The sequence below is a fragment of the Nelumbo lutea genome, chromosome 2, assembly GCF_056320005.1.
Source record: "Nelumbo lutea isolate HS-2025 chromosome 2, American lotus-T2T, whole genome shotgun sequence".
NCBI lineage: Eukaryota > Viridiplantae > Streptophyta > Magnoliopsida > Proteales > Nelumbonaceae > Nelumbo > Nelumbo lutea.
In genome coordinates, this window is record NC_142685.1 from 76693076 (window position 1) to 76715558 (window position 22483).

Consider the following 22483-nt stretch of genomic DNA (forward strand, 5'->3'; position numbering starts at 1 on the left):
TCCCTACTACCTCGTTCGGAAGCAAGGCAGCGGACAGCTAAGACCAGCCGGATCGCGCTCCATCATTATTCATTATTTGTATTGTTACAATATTATTTTGAGGTTGAAAATTATTTTTTATGAGTTAATAAAAATTGAATTCAATATTTCCAACTAATATATTTTAGGGGTAAAATAGTAAAATCAGTAAATTTCAGATGATAAAGAATTGATTGAATACAAACAAACTTGTGGATTCAAAGCCTCTAAAAAGTAGAAAAGCATTTATGCATTCTTTTTAGATTTTAGACATTTTTATTATCTTTTTAACTTTTCAGAATTCAGATTTCAGATTTATCAAAAGCCACTTGAGAATTGGCTAGCTTGCGAAGCTCAGGTTGCTACTTCGGATTTCTTATCTTATAGCTTTTCTCCTCTCCCTCATTCTCTTCTTCTTGTTTGTCTTGTTGACTTATGGGTTGCATTACCCCCGTTTTGTGTAGTGTTCTTTGGTCTTATTCCAAAAAAACAAACACTTGAAATATATGGCAGCAACAGTGTGAAACAACAAAAAAAAAGGTGTTTTCTAGTCATTTCCGGACGTAATACCAAGCACCTACTATTAATTCGAGAAGAGAGATTAGTTAAACAAGTCTTGGGATATGGTTGCTTGTCCGTAGGTTGCAAAATGGTTCTTATGGTCGGGTTTTGGGTCGGATCCAATGAAATTTTAATCCTAATCCGCTCAAATTGCACCCCTAATTCACACCCCGGATCGGCTGGTTCTTGCGGCTGGATTTTTAGTAGAAACGCACTTTCAAGCGTGCAAATGCACACATCCAGAAAACACTTTCCGGAGAAAACGTTTTCATCTTCAAGAAGCTTCCAAGCTCCGATAATCCAATCAATTCTAATCTCCACTATTCAGTACTCCCCCACACCTTGTAACTTTTCTAGCTTCGTCTTCCCCTGCGTATGGACATATAACCAATTAGCCATTCGTCCTTGCTCGTTCTTTCCTTCCATCTCTCTTCCCAATGGCTAACGCAATCTTTAGAACCCCTGCCTTCTTCGTGCCTCTGTCTGATCTAAGCACCACATCCTTGGAAACCCCGAGATTCTTACGTTTTTCTTCTAAACAGAGAAGTAGAAGACTTGTCCAACCAAACATTTCTCGTTTCTCCAATAAATTTTCACTTCATTTTCCAAAATTGCTACCTTTTGCTGCCTCTGGAGAAGCTACGGAGACCGACCAATTTGAAGAAATTGAAACAGAGGTAATGAGTCTTAGCATTCTTGTTTATATATATTCTTTAGCTTTATGGTTAAGATTTGAAGTTTGGCAAGCGCTTAACTGGCAGCATTGAACGTCAAGAGTAGTTCGACTATGATATGGAAAAGATATGATAACTGAAAAACTACTGACCAATAACACAGAATCTTAAACGTGGTTAGGAACATGGTGTGATTTATCAAAATTCATGGGTGGGTTTTGATTGGTCAAAACTCTTTCCATACCATATCTTTTCCATATCATAGATTTTCCCATTTTAAACATAAGTGGTTTTATGTTGGAGGTTATTGTTCTTTGGAATTTTCTTTTAGTCTCGAGAGAACTAGGGGTTGTTATCTGTTTTTTTTTCATGAACATTTCTATTATTGCCGTTATTTTTATTTTGGGTTCTTTTTATATGAGTAGCTTCATTGGAAATGTACGAGCAATGTTTATGGCTTTTGGGTGCAACGGAAGTTGTATTATTCTTATAAACTCAATACGGTACCACCAATAAAAAGAAAAAAAACCTTAATACGAACCTTAATGTTTATTGCTTTTGGAAATGTTTTGCCTCATATCCTTATCTATTTATCTTTAGTTTCTAAAGAGGCAAAGGAGATTGAATTGTATTAATGAGGTAAACGACTGTATATTAGAGTATATACAATTGCGTAGAACTGAATGATTGTTTGAGAATATAGATTTTTATGTCCCTTTAACTTTCTTTTCTGAGATTTCACATGAATGTTGCCTTTCTTCCTGAATTAAAGATTTGATTTTTTTTGGTAAAATAGCTTTTTGTTGCTTTCTTTTTCTTTGTATCTATAGTTCTTGTATTGGGGGCTATCGCTTGTTGTAATTGTAAAATCTCTGGATTGCAAGCATGAGAACTTGAGTTCTAGTTGGAGGACGGCAACTTTGTGTGAAAAAAAATGCAAAGGTTAGGACTATACCCAATCTACCCCTACCAAGACCCTTGATAACCGGGAGTCTGGGACAAGCGTTTGGTAATGGCCTTTTTTATTCTTGTTCCATTTCCCTTTTGTGAAGTGGTAGCTACTCGTGTACATAAATTCGATCTGAACTAGATATTTGTAGTAGGACCATACTAGAAAAATAAATTAGTATATTAATAAAGTATGGTTCTGTTACTTGAAGATATCTCTCTTCTAAAGAAATATTTTCTACAATGTTTTCATTATCCAATAATTATGACAAATCAATTTCTTCTCTTGCCTTCTTTCTGGGTACTACTGTTTCTTGGGGTCTCAGAGACTCTTAAAGTTCTCTAAGTGGTGGATTTTCTTGCCCTCCTTGGTGGTATCCTTCTGGGCCATTTCTCTTTTGACTCCAGAATTTGGATACCAATTCCTTTGGCTATTTCTCTTGTGAATCTTTTTTCAAGGTTTTACCCAGCCAATCCTTTGGCTCACTGTCCCTTCTAGAAAAGGAAATTTGGAGCCAACCTATGTGGCCAAAAAATACGGCTTTTTGTTGGGAGGTGTACTATCAAAAATTAAATGCTTGTGAACATTTGCATAAAAAAAGAGGAGAGCTTTTGTTGCTGAGTCTTCTTTCACATACTTATCTCCTATATAGGGGTGAGTAAGAAAAAACCGAAAAACTGAATTGACTGATGAAACCAAACCAAAAATTCCGGTTAACCGAACCAATCGGTTTGGTATTTTGGAAAAACAGAAGGTACCGATTTGGTTTTGGTTAACCAATATAAAAAACCAATGGTTAACCGAACTGACTGGTACATATATTTATATATATTATATATATTTTTCATGTATTTTATATTACCTATATATTATATTATAAATGGATATATATGTGTTATATATTATAAATATATATTTATAATATATAATATATTATTTATTATTTATAATATATATTTCTAGTCTTTTTATAATATAATATACTATAATATTTTATATTTATTATATATAATACTATGAAAATCGAAAAACTGATGAACTGAACCGATTGACTGGTTACCGGTTGGCTCCGGTTCGGTTTCGGTTACCAGTTTTCGAAAAACCGGTACCACTGGTTCGGTTTGAAAAAAAGGCCAACAGTTCAGCACCCTACTCCTGTTCCTTTGCTACTTAGATTGGGGAAAAGATTTTCTCTTTGTTTAGTTGGAGGTGGACTCTTCTCCCAATTTATAGAGCCAATTGAAGCCTAATTTTTCTCTCCACCAAGAAAGAGTGGGAGACTTCTATCCGGGATGCACTAAGGTGGCTACTACTTAGTTCATTTGGGAGTAAAAGGGAAAGTGGATTTTTTCTGATCAAGTCAGGGCTTAAAGAAGAGATCTTGAAAAACATTTTCTTAAGTATGGCATTGGGTTGAAACTTCAAAGCATTTTGATCCTTTCCCTTTGGAGGATGTTACGAGAAGATGGCAAGAATAATCTATTCTAAAGCCTAAAAAGATCCTTATAATGACAACCACTCTACAATAACACCTACAAATTAAACTGTGGTGGTTGCAGTTTAGGGAATCCTGAACCTTCTTGTATAGCAGCAGTTATTAGAGACTTCAACGGCTACATCAAAGCCATATTCTCAGGCCTAATAGGTATTAGCAACTCTACAAGAGTAGAACTACTAGTAATCAAGTAATAAGATTGAGCAGGTTGCCAAACATCACAGCCTTAATTGTGGAGGGGGGCTCAAAGGTTGTTGTTGGTTGGATGAAAAGTAATAGTATGGAAATTTGGCACTACAGGAATACACCGAGGGAGTCCATTGCAGTGACAAGATAGCTGAAAATCATATATTCATTGGTTCAAGATCAGCAAATGGTTTTGTTGATTCTTTGGAAAAAGTTTTTTTTTTTTTTTTTTTTTTTTTTTTTTATGTTCAAGAAGGTATAGACAAGAAAAATGGATACATACAGTTTTATTTATGTAAATGGGAATTGGTTTAGGACACCATCATTGTGGTCATCCTATCTGGCAGCTGTATATATTTGTATATCTTCTTGATTAATAAAATTTAAGTTACCAGTAAAAAATGTATGCTTTGAAACAGAAAACTCGTAAATCTGTTCCTTTATTTACTTTTTTTTTTTTCCAATTTAGAGACATTCCTTTGATTTCATAGGTGTGGTATGGTTAGAAGCTTTTGAGTTTTATTACCTTGTAGAGCTATCCATAAGAAGTGATAGGTTATCATGTATTGCCAAGGATCTATTGATACCATTAGATTCTGTTGATTGTATGATGCGCAATATGGTGTCATGAATATGAAATGAGCAAGGTCAACTGTCAAAATTTTGAATAGCTTCTTTAACTTTGAATATATGTTTTTTGTAGATCCATAAATTTTCATGATATATTTTTTTAATAAGAAATAAATTCTTGTTATCTATTATTTTCTTTTTTCAATAACTAGAAGATTGTATTGCATATAGAAGATTAACCAGATACGTTGGCAAACTTAGGTGTGATTATAGAAAGCTTATTTTTGGGAATGGGGTGAACTTAGGTAGAAATTAATGGGGGTGATTTGAGATGATGTCAGTTCATCTTTATCTTTGGTGCCTTGCCACTTCCAAATATCTTGGTTCCTGTTCCTTAATCAATAAGTTCTTTCACTTGTAAAGAGAAAAAAATCCAAGGCTTAAAAGAGAGGGCCAAGGAGAAAAGCACATGACCATTGGAATAAGGAGTGGTGAAGAAACCAAAAAGATACAAGAACAGACACCTTTGCTTGGAGAATATATTCAATCAGACTAAAAGGATAAAAAAATTATTCATTTGGTTCATGTAGACAAGGCTTTATTTCATTTGAAGGATGGTTTATATGTGGCAGGTCAGTTTAACAAGTTCAAAAGGGTATATATCAGTGGAAGGGTGAGAAGGATGACCCCTTGTCACGGGGCTAATCGGCGAGGCCCCGTGCGACACTCGAGTGGGTCGAGTAAGCCTAAGAAAGCAAGCAAACACACACAAAAAGCAACAAAGATGGCACAGGAATTGGTAAAAAGGCACTTTATATTGCAATAGATGGCAAGCACAAGCACACAAGTCTATGTCGAGGGGACCTCGTGCTTAACCTTTACACGGTCTTGGCACCTCTCAACTACTCCCCTCCCCTCAAAGAGTAGCTTAAGCTTTTGGTGCTCTGACAAAAGATTACATGGAAATACTGGAAAATCATACTACATAATTACAATAATGCCATCGGCAATCCCCCCATACAAAGTACACAAGTTGCCCCACCCAAGACACACTAGACGACACTCCGTTGGTGAGGCATGGGCGCAATGAAGGCACTTGATGGTGCGGAAAAATTGTCACTTGTGACAGTCTCCCCCACTCAATTTAGTCTTCGTCCTCGAAGACCAGCTTCAGCTTGTGACTTGAGTCTGATGTTGGTGAAGGAAGGTTCTTCTGCTGCTCCACGAACTTATTCTCTTCCAAGGCCTCAACAGGTGCTTGGGTAATAGGTTTGAGGACAATTAGGATGATGGGGAAACCTATGGCCAAGTCCTAAGTTAAGTCCTTGGCTAGCGGCTTGGAGATAAGTCATGCATGGCTTAGATTGTTTTACGCTACTAGCTAAGGTAGGGATTTGTGCAAAAGATGAATTTTGGTCAAAAGGGTGTTGGATACTGAGGGGTGTCCCCCAAGGTTCTCTCCTCACCAGACTACTATGTAGGTTAGATGGAGGCCAAATGCTGGAATGGCTCCTAGAGCAAATGGATGGCTCTCTCTTCCCCTTGTGATAGGTACGGCTGATGTTGGAGTTGGCCTTGGGTCTTCTATTGGGCCCGTTGGTTGAGGGCGCTGGCGTCTTTTGCTGCGGATGAAGCTTCTGCTGATGCTGTGGCGATGATGGCACTGTCTTCTTGTAAGAGATGTCACGATCACTTCTGACTACGGTGATGGTGGTTGCTGCTGTTGAGCACTTTGGTGTCCCTTGATGTGGAGGTGGAAGTTGGAGTTGCAAGGTTGAAACTTGCTTCTTCAAATCACCAATGGTAATCAGGTCGACCATGCAAGGTGTCTGCTCATCCATGATCAACAAGGTGTTGAGGTGAGGCGTTGGTGCAGCTTTTGCCTGGGTCAGGAAGTCCATACCAAGGACGATAGCAAAGTCATCCAGTTGTGCTACAGAGAGGTCAATCTCCTGGTTCCAGGTGCCAACTCGGAGTCCAACTCGACGAGCCATGCCTTCGATTGGTTTTGCACCTGTGTTAACAGCTTTGAGCCAGCCTGTCTCTCTTGAGATGGCCAAATTAAGTCTCTTGGCCTCTGCAAAGGATATAAAATTGTGAGTGGTCCCTGTGTCAACTAGGGCCCGGGTTGGCTTCCTGCCAAGGTATATGTCAACGTACCTCAGTCCTCTCTTGACTGAGGCGGGCTGTTTGGAGGTAGCCCCTTTTTTCACCATGGCATTGAAAAGTTGTAGGGCGCCCACTCTTGGCGCCTGGGTACTCCGTTCCCCATCACTCTGCTCATTATCACTTAGTTTGGCAATGAGGGCATTCAACTTCACTCGCTTTGGGCAATTCTTGGTCAAGTGCTCCCCCCACAAATGTAGCAAGTGGGAGGACGGCTGGGTCTCCCTTGATATCTGTTGTTGTAGTAGCTTCGACTTCCTTGCGGCTGCTTCCCTTTGTGGTGCTCGACTGGTTTGTGGTTGAAGGGCTGCTTCTCCTTTGGGGGACTTGGTTGTCTATCTCCCCCATTCGAATGTGTGGTACGCGGGCTAGTTGGTCTGCTTCCTTCATCATCCGACAATCTCCGTTCACTAAGTTGTTTAGCCACGGCCATAGCGGAGGCAAGGTCCTGAACATTACGTCGTTGGAGCTCGAGCTCAGCCCAAGGCTTTAGGCCATCCATGAAGTTGAACAATAAGTCCTTGTTTGACATAACGATGACTTCTAATGTGAGGGCTGAAAACTCTTTGACGTATTCATGGAGCGAGTTGCCATGCTTGAGAGTCTTCATCTTGCGACGAGCGATGTACTCCACGTTCTCTGGGTAGAATTGTCTTTTTAGCTCTCGTTTAAAGTTAGCCTAGGTACGAATAACACATGTACCACGTTCTATGTCAACACACCTTCTGCACCACCACAACATAGCGACATCAGTCAAATACATAGTAGCAGTACGCACCTGAGTCGTTTCATCAATCACATTAGCGGCGGCAAGGTACTGTTCCATTTTCCACAGGAAGTTGTCAAGCTCTCGTGCGTTGCGGGTACCCGAATAGGGTGTTGGCTCCCTAATCTTGATGTGGGAGGGAGTATGTGCCAATGAGGTGTTGGCTGGATTGGCGACGGCCCTCTTCAGGATTGCGCGTTCAGCTTTGAGTTCCTCTAATTGAGCTTGGATGTCGGAGGAGGCACACGTGGCTGACTTCATTGAGGCCCACTCCGCTTTCATTTCATCTAATTGGGCCTTGACGGCCATTGATGTGGAGATGGTTCTTCTCCACGTTGCCCATTCTTTCTTCATCTCATCGAGTTGGGCTTGAAAACTGTCAAGCCTGTCTTGGATCTGCGAATTGGATGAGCTTGCTTCTTGTTGGCGCGCATTGCTGCAAATTTCCTTGAGCGTGCCATTGATTATGTCACGGACCTCGTCCATGACTCCACTCAGGCGACTATCCATCTCGACCAATGTAGTGTCCATGGCTTTCATGTTTTGATGCAACCCGTCTATTGAGTCTCGCATCTCACCTACGGTGGTTTCGCAACGTACCATGCGCAAGTCAATGGCTGCATGCTTGTTGGAAGGTTTCTCACGTTTGCTGGGCTTCGGTGCCTTGTCCTTGCCGATGTCGTCGGCGGGTGCATCGTCGGGCTCATGGGATGTGGAGAGTCCATGCTCAATCTCCTCCATGATGTCCCTGTTGTGCTTCATGCTGTCGCTCGTGTCACGGGTCGAATATCTAGGAAGGAGCTCCTGCTCTGATACCAACTGTCATGGGGCTAATCAGCGAGGCCCTGTGCGGCACTCGAGTGGGTCGAGTAAGCCTAAGAAAGCAAGCAAACACACACAAAAGGCAACAAAGATGGCACAGGAATTAGTAAAAAGGCATTTTATATTGCAATAGATGGCAAGCACAAGCACACAAGTCTGTGTCAAGGGGACCTCGTGCTTAACCTTTACACGGTCTTGGCACCTCTCAACTACTCACCTCCCCTCAAAGAGTAGCTTAAGTTTTTGGTGCTTTGACAAAAGATTACATGGAAATACTGGAAAATCATACTACATAGTTACAACAATGCCATCGGCAATCCCCCCATACAAAGTACACAAGTTGCCCCACCCAAGACACACTAGACGACACTCCGTTGGCGAGGCATGCCTCTTTGGAGATCAATTTCAAAGATGCTTTGGTGGTTGTAGAAGATAAAAAAAAAAGACTGAGGAAGATGAGGAGCTTACTGCAGTATGTGGGGAAGATTATGAGGTGAATTTTGATTGTAGAGGCTGTGGGGCCACTCTGTCCATAGGGTAGAATATACCTAGTCTATTTGTTATGTTATTCTGTTATTCTAGTTCTGTTATTTACGTTTCAGTTTTTTATATTGTTAAGTGTTATGATGTAAACACCAAGGGCAGATATGTCCTTTCATGTAACTAGCATAACATATGGGTTCTTCCTTGGTCGTAATATCAAGGAAATCCTAGTCGAAGAAGGGCGATGCAGATAGAGACTCCCTTTCTTCTCTGTTCGGTACTGTGAAGTCAGTTTCTGGTTGGCACCTCCATATAGGTGCTGAACAGGGTATGTGTTCTTGTTTATTTGTTTTTGGCCAATGGTGTGAAGGCCTTATTCCTTGGTTCTATACATTCCTTTGGATGCTGGATTGTTAGACTGTATGGGTTGTAGTCGGATTGATAGTATACCTTTCTTCTCTATTCGATGCTGTGAAGTCAGTTTCTGGTTGGCACCTCCGTATAGGTGCTGGACAGGGTATGTGTTCTTGTTTTTTTGTTTTTGGTCAATGGTGTGAAGGCCTTATTCCTTGGTTCTATACATTCATTTGGATGCTGGATTGTTAGACTGTATGGGCTGTAGTCGGACTGATAGTATACTATTCTAATGTCTGCCTTGGCTGGTGTTGGATTGATTACCGGGCTGGTTTAATGACTGAACCATCACAGAGTTGATTTCAACAGTTTTTTGTTTTCTTTTCCACACCCCAGAAGTAAATTTCTTGAGGGTTGTTATTCTGTTTGTGGCTATTGCATAGTTGTGTGGGATTTGGACTGATTTCAGCAGTACTCTATGGCAAACTATGATTTAACTGCATCAGGGGTTACACCGACCCGCAGCACAGCTGGTATGGGAGGTGAAAACATGATGTTTCCCATGCCCATTACCCCTTTAAATGGTCTAAACTACCTGGAGTGGGCTAAAAGTGTAAAACTTTATGTAACGACAAGGGAAAAGCTGGTTACATAAATGGAAGGGTGAAAGAACCCAAGAGTGAGACAGCTGAACATGATAGGTGGGACCAAGAAAACAGTATGGTGATGTCTTGGCTCCTTGCAGCCATGGAACCTGATGTGAAGAAGAACTTTATGTGGGCAGACGCCGCTAGTGAGATTTGTAACAGACCAAAACTACCTATTCTGAGCAAAGGCATTATGCCAAAGTTTAGCAGTTGCAAGCTGAATTTTCAATCTGTGAACAGGGAAGTCGTAGCTTGACTTCCTATTATTCAGCCCTTACTTCCATATGGAAAGAATTGGATCATTATCAGACTATAGAGTGGAAACATGATTACGATGCTAAGGCCTACAGGAAGCTGGTTCCTCAGCAGCGTGTGTTTGCCTTCTTGTTGGGACTGAACCCTGCCTATGATCCCTTGAGAGTTCAGATCCTAGAAAGCAAAGAGTTGTCGTCGGTTCACGAGGTATACTCCCTTGTTCAATCGGAAGAAAGTAGGCGGAGTACGATGGTTACAGCCGAGGGGGAGCAACAAGTTGCTTTGGCTGCAATGAGTAATAACAACATGGGGAAGAAAAGTGACCCCAAGAAGGCTGATGATAAAGACAAGTTGTTTTGTACCCACTGTCGGCACTCACGGCATACACGTGACACTTGTTGGGACATTCACGGGAAACCCAAATGGGTAGTGAAGAACCAAGAACAGGGTAAAGGGCATGGTCAGAAGAAGATGAGCACATCACATAATGTAGCACATGTGGCAACCCAAGATACTCAGGTTATCGGTACTACCCGGGACCGCCTTAATAATTCTGACCCCAAGGAAGATATAATGAATTCCTTCAGAGACCACTTGGAGTCTTATGGTAGGGCTTTGCGACAGATGGATAGCTCAGTCACTGGTACTCCTACTTCATTTGCATCTACATCAGGTAATACAGCGTATGCATTCCATGTCACTCCCACTGGTTCCCCTTGGATCATTGACTCAGGGGCCTCTAACCACATGACCGGTAAGCCGAACTTGTTTAAGACTTATAGCCTTTTGTCAGGAAGGGATACAGTGAGGCTTGCAGATGGTTCATTCTCCTCCATTGTAGGCCAAGGATCAATATCTCTTCCCCATGGCCTTAACCTAAATTGTGTATTGCATGTCCCTCAATTTCTTATAAATTTGCTTTCAATTAGTAGTATCACAAGCTCTTTAAACTGTAGTGTAACCTTTTTTCCTGGCTCATGTGTTTTTCAAGATCTAACTTATGGGAGGACGATTGGTAGAGGGATCCTAGTGGATGGTCTCTACATTCTCGACAACAAAGCTGGTCTCTCGGTGTCATCCTGAGAGTCACATAGTCAGTCAAATAAGAGTCAAATTTTTTTGTGGCATAGTCGGTTAGGTCATGTTTCTTTTGAAATAGTAAAGTCTTTGTTTCCGGTTTTATTTAAGTCATGTTCAGTGTCAGAGTTCTAGTGTCAAACGTATCGGTTGAGCAAATAATGTAGAACAACTTTTCACTCAAATAATAAAAGATCAAGTGTTCCTTTTCATGTTGTGTATTCTGATATATGGGGGCCTACTACTGTAATCTCTGAGGGCGGATATAAGTACTTTATAACATTGATTGATGACTACTCTCGCTATACATGGGTATTCCCTATGCGTAGTAGAGACGAAGTTCCGAAGATTGTGAAAGACTTTCAGAGGATGGTATTTACGCAATTCCATGTTGAAATACAAATCTTCCAATCCGACAATGCAAAAGAATACTTTCATGGTGAGCTCAATGAGTTCTTTGCCTCCCACGGATCTATTCATAGGAGCTCATGCGCCAGAACACCACAACAAAATGTTGCAGAAAGAAAAAACAGACACCTCCTTGAGGTAGCTCGTGGGATGATGTTACACATGGATGTTCAAAAAGGGTTTTGGATGGATGCTATACTTGCAACTGCTTATGTCATCAATCACATGCCCTCCAAAGTGCTGAACTACATGACCCCTCATCAGTTGTTGTTCTCTCAGTCCCCTTTATTTTCCATTCCCATGAGAGTTTTTGGTTGTTGTGCCTTTGTCCATGATTTGTCTCCGTCTCGAGGTAAGTTAGACCCTCGGTCCATTCCTTGTATCTTTTTGGGGTATCCCTCCTCTCAAAAAGGGTATCGGTGCTTTGATCTCGTTAGTCATAAGTTTTTTGTGTCTATGGATGTGTCCTTTGAGTTTGAGCCATTCTTCCCTGCTTCTCCTCAGGGGGAGAGTAGTAGTGTGGAAGAGGGGAAGCAGGTTCAGGTCCGCCAAGTCTCTCTTCCTTCTATTCCGGACCTTGCTCCCTTTCGTGTCTTCCAACTTACACGTCGTAGAGATCAATGAAGGAATGGTAGGATCCATCTAATGGACGCCATAAAGATTGCGGAATGGGTGGGCGAATTTCAAAAATTTCCTACCTTCTCCCAACTGGGAATCATATTCCCTAAATTTAGAATACAATATTCAAGGATCCTACTTGAACCATAATCAAACCAGATCTGTACCAAAAGATAAATGGGAGGAATATACCTGATCCGGAGAAGCAGTATCTCCCAAAGTTGGTGTTCACGCCCAAAGAATGCTCCAAGATCCGTTCCTGCTGAAGATGACACAGTTGTGGATGGAACAGAACCAGCAGGGTGCGTCCTACACACTGGATCCTTCACAAGAATCCTCTGGAAACACTAAACACTGAATCCTTTTAGTCTTTGTTGCAAGACTAATGTCAAGAACAGATTTCTTGACTTTCTTTTTCTGCAAAGATCTAATCTTGCAAAAACAGATGGCAGCGGCAGGAGGAGAACTCTAAAGGCGAAAAGGCTGAACTGCCTTTCTCTTTTCTGGAGTATGAATGAGATCCTATCTCAATTCGCAGGAGATATCCTATATCTCTTCAAGGTGGTTTGAAATCTGATATTTTCTCTTTTTTGGTTAGGGTTTTTCCTCCTTTCTTCTTGATTAAGAATCCTCCTAATTAGGAGTTATCCCAATCCAAATCAGTATTTGGATAGGGGATAATCTTAATCCTATCTGCAGATAAAGTTAGCTTACTCCTGATCTTATCAGGAGGTTACCAGATTCAAATCTAATTTGAATTTGGTCTCCAAGAGTGGATAAGGCTAAAGGCCCAATCCTTTTACTAACATTAATCTCAGATTCGCCCCAAGGATGGGTGATCATATCAGCCACCTCGAAATGGGCTTCTGGCCCATTAAGTGTTCAGTGTCTAATTACTTTCCAATCTGCTGCCCAGTTGGGCTTCTTTGTATGGCGTGGGACCCAAGCATTGATCTACACACCAGCCACATGGGTTCGGCCCAGCCTTTAATACAAGGCCCAGCCGAATTCACTGAAAAACTCAATGAACCCCTTGAGTCCATCATATGGATCATATGGGCCCAACACTTACATTAAGTGGTCCCTGGGCCAAGCCATCTTATAAAAACCCAGGGACTGTGGGCAGATGCAAGATTAGCCCATCAGGTATTATCCTTAATGGTCTTACACTTAACCTCTCAGCCCATAATGATCAAGCACTGCCCGACAAGAGATGACCTCTCCCTCGGCTGCAAGGAACAGTGCCGCACTCTCCTCTCACATGGATCCCGGGAATTAAAACCATTTGCAAACAATTCGAAACTGTACATATATATATAAATATATTAATTTTGCAAAACAAAATTCCAACGATTGAAATCAATTGCCGGCAGTTTGGTTTCCATCAGAGAGAGTGCATTCCCGATCATTACCCTTTGTCCGACAAAGTGGCTGATTCTGTCACTATGATCACCCACTCAGATGAATTCTCAAACTGCCCCAACATACCCAGGTTTTGATCCCCGCTAAGGATCTCACTGATTGGCATATCAAAGGCAGCCTGATCCAACACCTAGTGAAATGTCATAATCGAGTCTAGGGGTCAGGTGTAACTTTCCAGTTTTGCCCATCTATCTCCAAGGTCCAGGGCAATACTGGAAATCTGGTCCGGTTCAAGGATTCAAGTAATCCCATACTGCATGTGCCTCGGGTCTTACCCTGATGGCTGAGACAAGCCATCCCAACACTTGGTGGCACACCAGCATCAGCCTTGGCAGGATAAATCTCCCCAGACTTATCCAACGGCTGTGAACATTTAAAACTAACACGAGTCTCTATAAATGTCCAGTTTTAGGGTTTTACATAGAATTAAACCAAACAATATGAATCAAACATGCACTTTATTTATTTCCACTAAATAACAAAAGTACATCAAATCAAATTGAAGCTAAGGGCATACAAAACTGTCTAACAATCAACAATGTGATAGAGATGTGGAGCAGCCAAACATTGAGCAACTAACACCGTTAGACTCCCAGGAGGTAAGTCCAATCCCTGCTGCACCTATTGATACCCCTACTCCTACTGTGGATGACCTTGACATTCCTATTGCTCAAAGAAAGGGAGTCAGGTCATGCACTACCAAGCACCCCATTACCCAGTTTGTCTCCTATGCTCACATTTCCCCCTCATACTGAGCCTTTCTATTCGCAGTTGATTGCATCCATGTTCCCAGAAATGTTGCAGAAGCTTTAAAATGCCCCGAATGGACAGATGCCATGAAGGAGGAGATTAATGCTCTTCATAAAAATCAAACTTTGGAATTGGTGGATCTTCCAAAGGGGAAAGACCCCGTGGGGTGTAAGTGGGTGTTTACAGTTAAACACAAGGCAGACTGAACAGTTGAAAGGTACAAAGCAAGATTAGTAGCCAAAGGGTACACTCAAGTGTACAGGGTTGATGAAGGGATGAGAGATCCATCATATGGATGGCCGAACCCTGTAGGAAGGTTGGGCGAAATTTCAAAAATTTCTCTCCCATGTGGGAATCACATTCCCTATTTTAGAAAACTGCATTTTCAAGGATTAATCTTGAACCCTAAACTAGACCAGATCTGAAACCAAAAGGTAGGAAGGGAAATACCTGATACAGAGTAGTAGTAACTCCCAATGAAGGTGTTCATGCCCAAGGAGATCACCAAAGACTGCTTCCACTGAAGATGACACAGTGTAGGGTGGAGCAGAATCAGCAGGGTGGTTCTTCAACAAGAACCTGATTCTTCACCAAGAATCTGATGGAGGGCGAGTGAGCACGACTTCAAATAAGTTTTTCTTCCAAAAAATGATATCAAGAACCTTTCTTGATCGCTCCTACAGGTGGAGATCGAACTGGCAATCGTGGCAACAAAAGGAGAAGGCAAGAGCAGAAGATGGCGTCAGTCCAACTACAACTGTCTTCTCTCTTGTATCAGTAATCTGATGGATTAATTAGGGTTCACCCTCCTCCTCTATTTATAGCCTTAAAAGAGGTTCTCCTAATCCCATTAGGAGTTTCCTAATCCAAATCTTGTATTTGGATCTGGACTCTCTCTAAGAGATAAGGATAATTCCTTATCTTATCCGTAGATAAAGATCAACCCTCCTAATCTAATTAGGAGTTTCCTGATCCAAATAGAGATTTGGATCTGGACTCTTTGAGTGGATAGGAACAATCCCTTATCCTATCTGCTGATTTAAATCCCAGAACCGCCCCTCTTTAATTAATCATATTAAACCAGTTCGAATTGGGCTTTAGGCTCATTAAGTCCATGTGCTCACTTTTCCTCCAAACTGCTGCCCAGTTGGGTATCCTTGCATGGCGTGGGACCCAAACATTTATCTACATATCAACCACATGGGTTCAGCCCAGCCTCTGTTACAAGGCTTGGCCGAATTTACTGTACGAGACAGTGAACCTCTGAGTCCATCACCATGGGCTCTTAATGGGCCCAACATTTACACTAAATGGTCATTGGCTCAAGCCACCTTATAAAAACTCAAGGACTGTGGGCAGATGCAAGGTTAGCCCATTAGGCATTACCCTCAATGGTCTTACACTTAACCTCTCAGCCCATAATGATCAAACACTGCCCGACAAGAGATGACCTCTCCCTCGGCTTAAAGGAACAGTGCTGCACTCTGTACTCACATGGATCCCGAGAACTAAAACCTTTTGCAAACATTTTGAAACCATAATATATATATGTATATCTTTATATAAATATATTTTGCAAAACAAATTTCAACGGTTGAAATCGGCTGCCGGTAGCTTTGGTTTCCATCAGAGAGAGTGCATCCCTGATCATTCACTTTGTCCGATAAAGGGGTTGATCTTATCACTATGATCACCCACTCAGATGAATTCTCAGACTGTCCCAACATAGTCAGGTTTTGACCCCCTCTAAGGATCTCACTGATTGACATATCAAAGGCAGCCCAATCCGACACCTAGTGCAGTATCATAATCGAGTTTAGGGGTCAGGTGTAACATTTCATTTTTGCCCATCTATCTCCAAGGTCCAGGGCAATATTGGAATTCTGGTTCGGTTCAGGGTTTCAAGAAAACCCACACTACATGTACCTCAAGTCTCATCCTGGCAGCTGACACACGAGTCTCATATGTGTCCAGTTTAAGGGTATTACACAGAAACACACCATAATAACATGAATCAAATATGTACGTTATTCATTTACATTAAATGTCATAAGGTATATCATTCTGATTGGAGTTAAAGGCATACACTGTCTAACAGTTGGCTATGATGAGACTTTTGCTCTAGTAGCTAAGATGAACTCAATTAGGGTTCTCTTGTCATTAGCTGCTAATTTTGACTGGGAATTGCATCAACTGGACATAAAGAATGCTTTTATGAATGGTGACTTAGAGGAGGAAGTATACATGGTTCAATCCCCTGGATTCTGTGCCAAGGGAAGTGAAAATAAAGTGTGCAAGCTGAGAAAGTCTCTTTATGGTTTAAAACAATCTCCTAGAGCTTGGTTCAGTAAGTTTCACATGGCAGTTCAGCAGGTGGGCTTCAAACAATGTCAGTCTGATCACACACTCTTTGTGAAGAGATGTCAGGAACATGTTGCTGTATTGATAGTGTATGTGGATGATATCATCATTATAGGAAGTTGGAGTTCAGAAATATAAAAATTGAAACAATTCCTTGCATCTAAATTTGAAGTGAAAGATTTAGGTCCCTTGAAGTATTTCTTTGGAATTGAAGTCGCCCGCTTAGAAAAGGGTATCTTCATTTCTCAAAGGAAATACACCCTTGATCTATTACAGGACACAAGCAAATTAGGTGCAAGGCCAGCAAATACTCCCATGGATGTTGACCACAAGTTGGGTGACTGTGATGGTGAACCTCTGAAAGATGTGAAACAGTTCCAAAGGTTAGTGGGAAAGTTGATTTATTTGTTCTTGACCCATCTAGACATTGCCTATTCAGTTGGGGTTCTAAGCCAATTCATGCACTCCTAAGAAACCACACATGGAAGCAACAGAGAGAGTTCTTAGATACTTGAAAAAGTATCTCGGAACATGTCTACTATTCAGTAAACATAATCACCTAAAGGTGGAAGTCTTTACAGATGCTGATTGGGCAGGTGTTGTGGATGACAGAAAGTCCACGAGTGGGTATTGCACATTTGAGGGAGGAAACCTAGTGACCTGGAAAAACAAGAAACAAAGTGTGGTAGCAAGGTCAAGTGCCAAAGCTGAATATAGAGCTATGGAACATGGGGTGGCTGAAGTCCTTTGGCTAAAAAATCTTCTAGGGTAGTTTGGAGTTGTTGTTCATAATCCTATGTCTCTTTACTGTGACAATAAGGCAGTCATAAACATCGCCAGTAACCCTGTCCTACATGAGAGGACCAAGCACATTGAGGTGGACAAACACTTCATAAGGGAAAAATTGGAAAAAAGGGAAATCTGCATCCCTTATGTCAACTCCAAGGAACAACTTTCTGATGTCCTCCGGCTTCCATACTCGCGGCACAATGAGTTATGTGACAAGCCGGGTATGATAGACATATTCAGCCCAACTTGAGGGGGAGTGTTGTGAGGATTATTTAATTGTTATTTTATAGTTGCTGTTAGTGGGTTGTCCTCTTAAGATGCTGTCAGTTAGTTATTTTCTTTCTTTCTTATTAGTTTGTTTCTAGGGAGTGCCGCCAAGGGGCGTACTTGTAATTTCCATTCCTTTTCTCTCAATCATATCTTCCTCTTCTTCTCTTTCTCTCTCTCATCTCTTTCTCTCCATGAATGGTCACAGGAAGGACTATTTAGCTCTTATATTTTTCTCATCAAAACTTGAATAATGTTAAGAATTAGAGACTAGGGAGCAAGATATTAAGAGAGTATTATAGTGTGTATAAGAGAGTGTATGAGAGTATGAGTATGAGAATTGGTGTGAGAGTATGAGAGTTCTTGGTGGAATATGTAATTGCTGATTTGGTCAGTCGGCCTTTCTAGGACTAATCTCAGCTTGCTTGTGTATCTTTTGATTCAATAATTATTACTTTACGTTTTTCCAAAAAAAAAGAATTGGTGTGATGAGTAAGGGGTAAGGGTGTTTATAGCAGTTGGAATTAATTCAATTGACCAAAATATCCTTAAAAACTAGCCATTTTATAGTTGTTAGGAGGGGTATTTTGGTTTTCAAAAAGTTAATTATTACTTCACCAAAATCCCCCCAAACTAGCTGTTATATAGATATTGGAGGGCATTATTGTCATTTTCCTCCCCTAAAGCCAAATACACAAATATCCCTCTAACTAGCTATTGGGGGGTATTTATGTAAACTCCCCTACCAGGTTGCCGGTCCGTGCTAGCATTGTCCTCTTTTTCTTTCTGTGCTGTGTTGGCTTGTGGTTCTTAAAACCCAAGCCTAGCACAGCTCAGGGGTATGGGTCGGGCTGCAGCAAGACCTGATTGCTACATTGACTGGGTTGTGCCCAGCACGATTCATATCGTGCCTGGCCATGCTGGCCCGTATGCAGCATGGTCCACTTTACAATACTATCCAAATTGATGTTGAGATGAGCAAAAGGTGGAGTGGGGAAAAAGGACTTTAGGAGTTGGTCGTATGATAGTTTTGGACCAAATTTTGGTTCTAGAGAAAATATTTGCAAGGTTGCGTTGAAATCGAGTAGGAAAGACAATAACAAAAGGGGAAGAAAGGAGTACGTGTGGTATGTGGTGTGTAACGAAACATGTTTACGAAGGTAAAGAGCCTGAGGAGAAAGGAAGGAATACAGTCTTGAGGCAAAGCGATTTTAAGCTACCAGTCGAGAAGGGTGGAGAACTAGAAAAGAACATGGCATTGACTTCAAAGGAACAACATGAAGAAGTAAGCAACACACTTTTTTCTAGTGAAAAGGAAAGTGTGGTAGTCCAAAATCCGAGGAAGTCGAACTAGATACAACAAATAATGTAGGGGAGGACAATGTTGTCAATCTCCTAGTTCGAATAGAGAGAACATAGTTTCAGGGGTGTAAAATGAGTCAATCAACCCCACCCAAACACATATTAAAGAGAATATGTTATGAACAATTACGAAAGTGTCCTTGTAAGGCTTAAAGAAAATAAATCTGCATGTTGTAGGCTACATGAGGAAGAGAAATAGACCCAACAAGAAACATGTCTATGATAAAATGACTAGCCACCTCAATATGTTTAGTCCTCTCATGAAATACAAGATTTAATGCAATCTTGATTGCACTAGTATTATCAACATGAGTGGGTGTAGGAATCTTAATACCAAGATCCATAAAAAGTAATTGTAGCTAGACTATCTCATTGCACATAGAAGACATCACCCTATACTTTGCTTGAATATAAGACTTGGAAATAGTCTATTGTTTCTTGCACTTCCAAGAGATAAGAGAATCATCCATAAACACACACCACTTAGTAGTGGAACGACAGGTGTTTGGGCAACCAGCCTAGTCTGCAGTTGCATATGCTCTCAGCTGTATAGGTGAAGAGGAGAAGAAGATACCGAGTTTTGTGCCATGAAACTTTACATCTTGCCAATGCCAAAATCACCAAAAGCTGCTATGTCGTTGTCCAAGGACAAAATCAATATGGACTAGAAGGATCCAATAAAAATATAGGATGGAGGTGAGGAAAGCTGGCGACGTGCAACTCCCAGAAGGAGCCAAAGGCTTTACTCCAACACCAAAGTGGAGAAATGTGGTGACGGTAGAGAAGAAAAAATTTCTATTTGAGGAGACGAATGGAGGCTCGACGGTAAAAATTAGAGAGAACGGGCAATCTATGTTGATTTTTATCAAGAATTCTGTGGACTGGCTCAAAGGTTTCATTGATGAGTCAGTTTTTACAGTCACTCCACCAGGTTGGGTGAATGAGAAAAATCTGGAAGGGAGAAGATTCCTTGCAATGGTAAAGAACAACAACAGGGGTTCTTTCATTTTGTTGACAGAAATTTTTGGAAACAATGGAAGACAACTCATTTGTTTCCCAGAAGGTAAAGGAAACAAGGCTGGGCCAAGATCATAGAGGCATTAGGTGACTTGGCACAGAGGAGGTGGAAGAACAAGTTAGGAGAGGTTGTGCCAACTAAACAAGGTTATAGGTTGTCTGAAAGGCTAGTTGGAAGGAAACAAGAAGATACAGAGGAGGAAATAGTGTGTAATGATCTGATTTTACCAAAAATATTGGAGGGCACGATGGAAGGTTGGAAGAAGAGATGGGTTGTTACTGCAGCAAAGAAAATAGTGGACTAGAAAGGAGTCCTGGCGGATCTCTCAACTGCACTCTGATGTGAGAACTCACCGTGGTTAATGCCATTTGACGAGAAGAAAGCTATTGCCGACTTCAGTAAAGCTGTTACCGAAACAACAAAGCTTGAAACTAGAGAGGGCTGGATGGTGATCAAAAACTGAAATCCATCCTGTAATGAAAAGGTGCTGGAAGGAGGATAAGTGGAGATAAGAATTTTTGGTCTCCCCTTCAACCATTTGACAATCCAAGTTTTGGACAAAGTTGCAGCAATCTGTGGAGGTGATTTAGTTGCTTTTAATCTTTGCAACCTTTGTGCCGTAAGGTTGAGGATATTGGATCTTTATTCAGGTCCCATTGGAGTGGCAAACTCATTGAAAGCTGAATTGTTAGCTTAGATACAAGGTCTTCAGTTAGTAAAACAACTGGGGTACAAACAGGTGGAGGTGGAAAGGAGATTCAAACTTAATTGTTTCATGGGCTAATGGTAGCATTTATACTCCGTGGACTCTTAGACATGCTTTTAGGGATGTGGAAAGTATTGCCAAGAACATAATTGCCAAGTTTAAATGGGTGAGAAGGACTGGAAACTGGTTAGCTGATTCCCTTGCTAATCAAGGTGTTACGAGGCAGCATTTGTTCTGGGCTGCTATGTAATATTGAGTTTAGCTTTTTGGGGTGGCAGTCTTTCCTCTTTGTATTACTTTTTATCCCTAATCTTATAATAAAATTTCTCTTTGCTAAAAAAAAAAAGAATCAACTTACAACATGCTTATCATCTATAATGTTGACTAGTTTGACAAGATCAATGACATTTTTGTTGACAGAGGAAATATCCTCGATCACTACACCAAACTTCCAAACCTAAGAAATAAGTGAGAGGACCTAAGCCCTTCATATGAAAAGAATTATGAAGGGATTTTAGCTCATGAATTCCTTCATCATCATTTCTAGTTAATAGTAGGGGTGATCATTCTTGGCCTGACCTAGAAACCCAACCCAGCCCAGTCTGCAAATGTCCAGGCCTAGGCCCAGGTTTTTGTGTGCAAGCCTGACCCAACCCGGGTCCGCATTAAGCCCAGGAAGTTCTGGGCTGGGCTTGGGCACGATCCAACCTGCAATATAATATAATATATATTTTTAAATATACATCATGTAATAAATAGTTAAATACATACACATAATATGTATATATATATTACATTATATTATTACATAGTTTTCAAGGCGCCAAGGCGGGCGACAAGGGGGTGCCTAGGCGATGAATTTTTTTTTATGTAAAAGTCACATATCCTAGGGTAGTTCCTTAGGTTCCATAACCAACTTTCTTTAATAACTATCCATAATTTTCATAAGAAAATTATGAACTTTATGTTTAAGTCTAGAAAATCAACATATTTATGAGAAGAAAAAGAAGAAAGGAAAGAAAATTCAAAAAATATAGGGGCTGAACCCCTATTTTTGTTATAAGAAAAGAAGAAAAGAAAAGGTGGAAGAAGAAATGTGTTGAATGGACAAAATTTTAAGTTCTTCCCTTATTGGTTCGGATTTTGAAGTAATCGAGGGTTCAATACGGCAGTTAGCAATGTTTGTGTTGATTAAATCCTAACAAATAAAAAAATAATAAAAAGAAATTAGTTTATAAACACAAAAAATGAATATTTTTCTTTAATAATGTCTATTTTATAATTATAATCTAAAAAAAATAACAATATAAAAGTATTTTATTACACAGTATGCAAAATTGTTTGGCGACTGGGCGAAAAGGCGCCTTGCCGCCTACGCGTTGCCTTGACAACTATGATATTATATATGTTATTATATATATTCAAGTATATTTTAGTTTATACTAAATGTTTATTATTTTATATAAGATATAAAAATTTTAAGTTTTGGCATATAAATAAATATTAATAAGTTGACAAATCAATACTTGTGTGAACACTTGTGCCAACTCAAGTATGTGAATTGTCCTTTTAGGCAAAGGCCTTCATTCTCATTGCCTAAGCAATGTGGGACTTGGAAAAAAAACTCAATGGTAGCACTCACTATTTAGTATTGTTTGAAGTCCCACATTGCTAAAGAATGGGAATGAAGGTGATGTAGGACCAGCTCAGTTCTAGTCCTTAAAGAATGTTGAATGGTCTTCTTTGATCAGAATTTTAT

The 22483-nt window shown here is 40.6% G+C and overlaps 1 protein-coding gene across 1 annotated transcript in view; it reads left to right on the plus strand.

Moving 5' to 3' along the window:
• Positions 1-367: 367 nt before the first annotated feature.
• EMB1241 (Co-chaperone GrpE family protein) overlaps positions 368-22483 on the plus strand; it is a 46081-nt gene continuing 23965 nt past the window's right edge. The window contains exon 1 of the mRNA XM_088971010.1: positions 368-1256. Coding sequence (XP_088827136.1) covers positions 1017-1256 — 240 coding nt within the window. The 5' untranslated portion in view covers positions 368-1016. The remainder of the gene's footprint in view (positions 1257-22483) is intronic.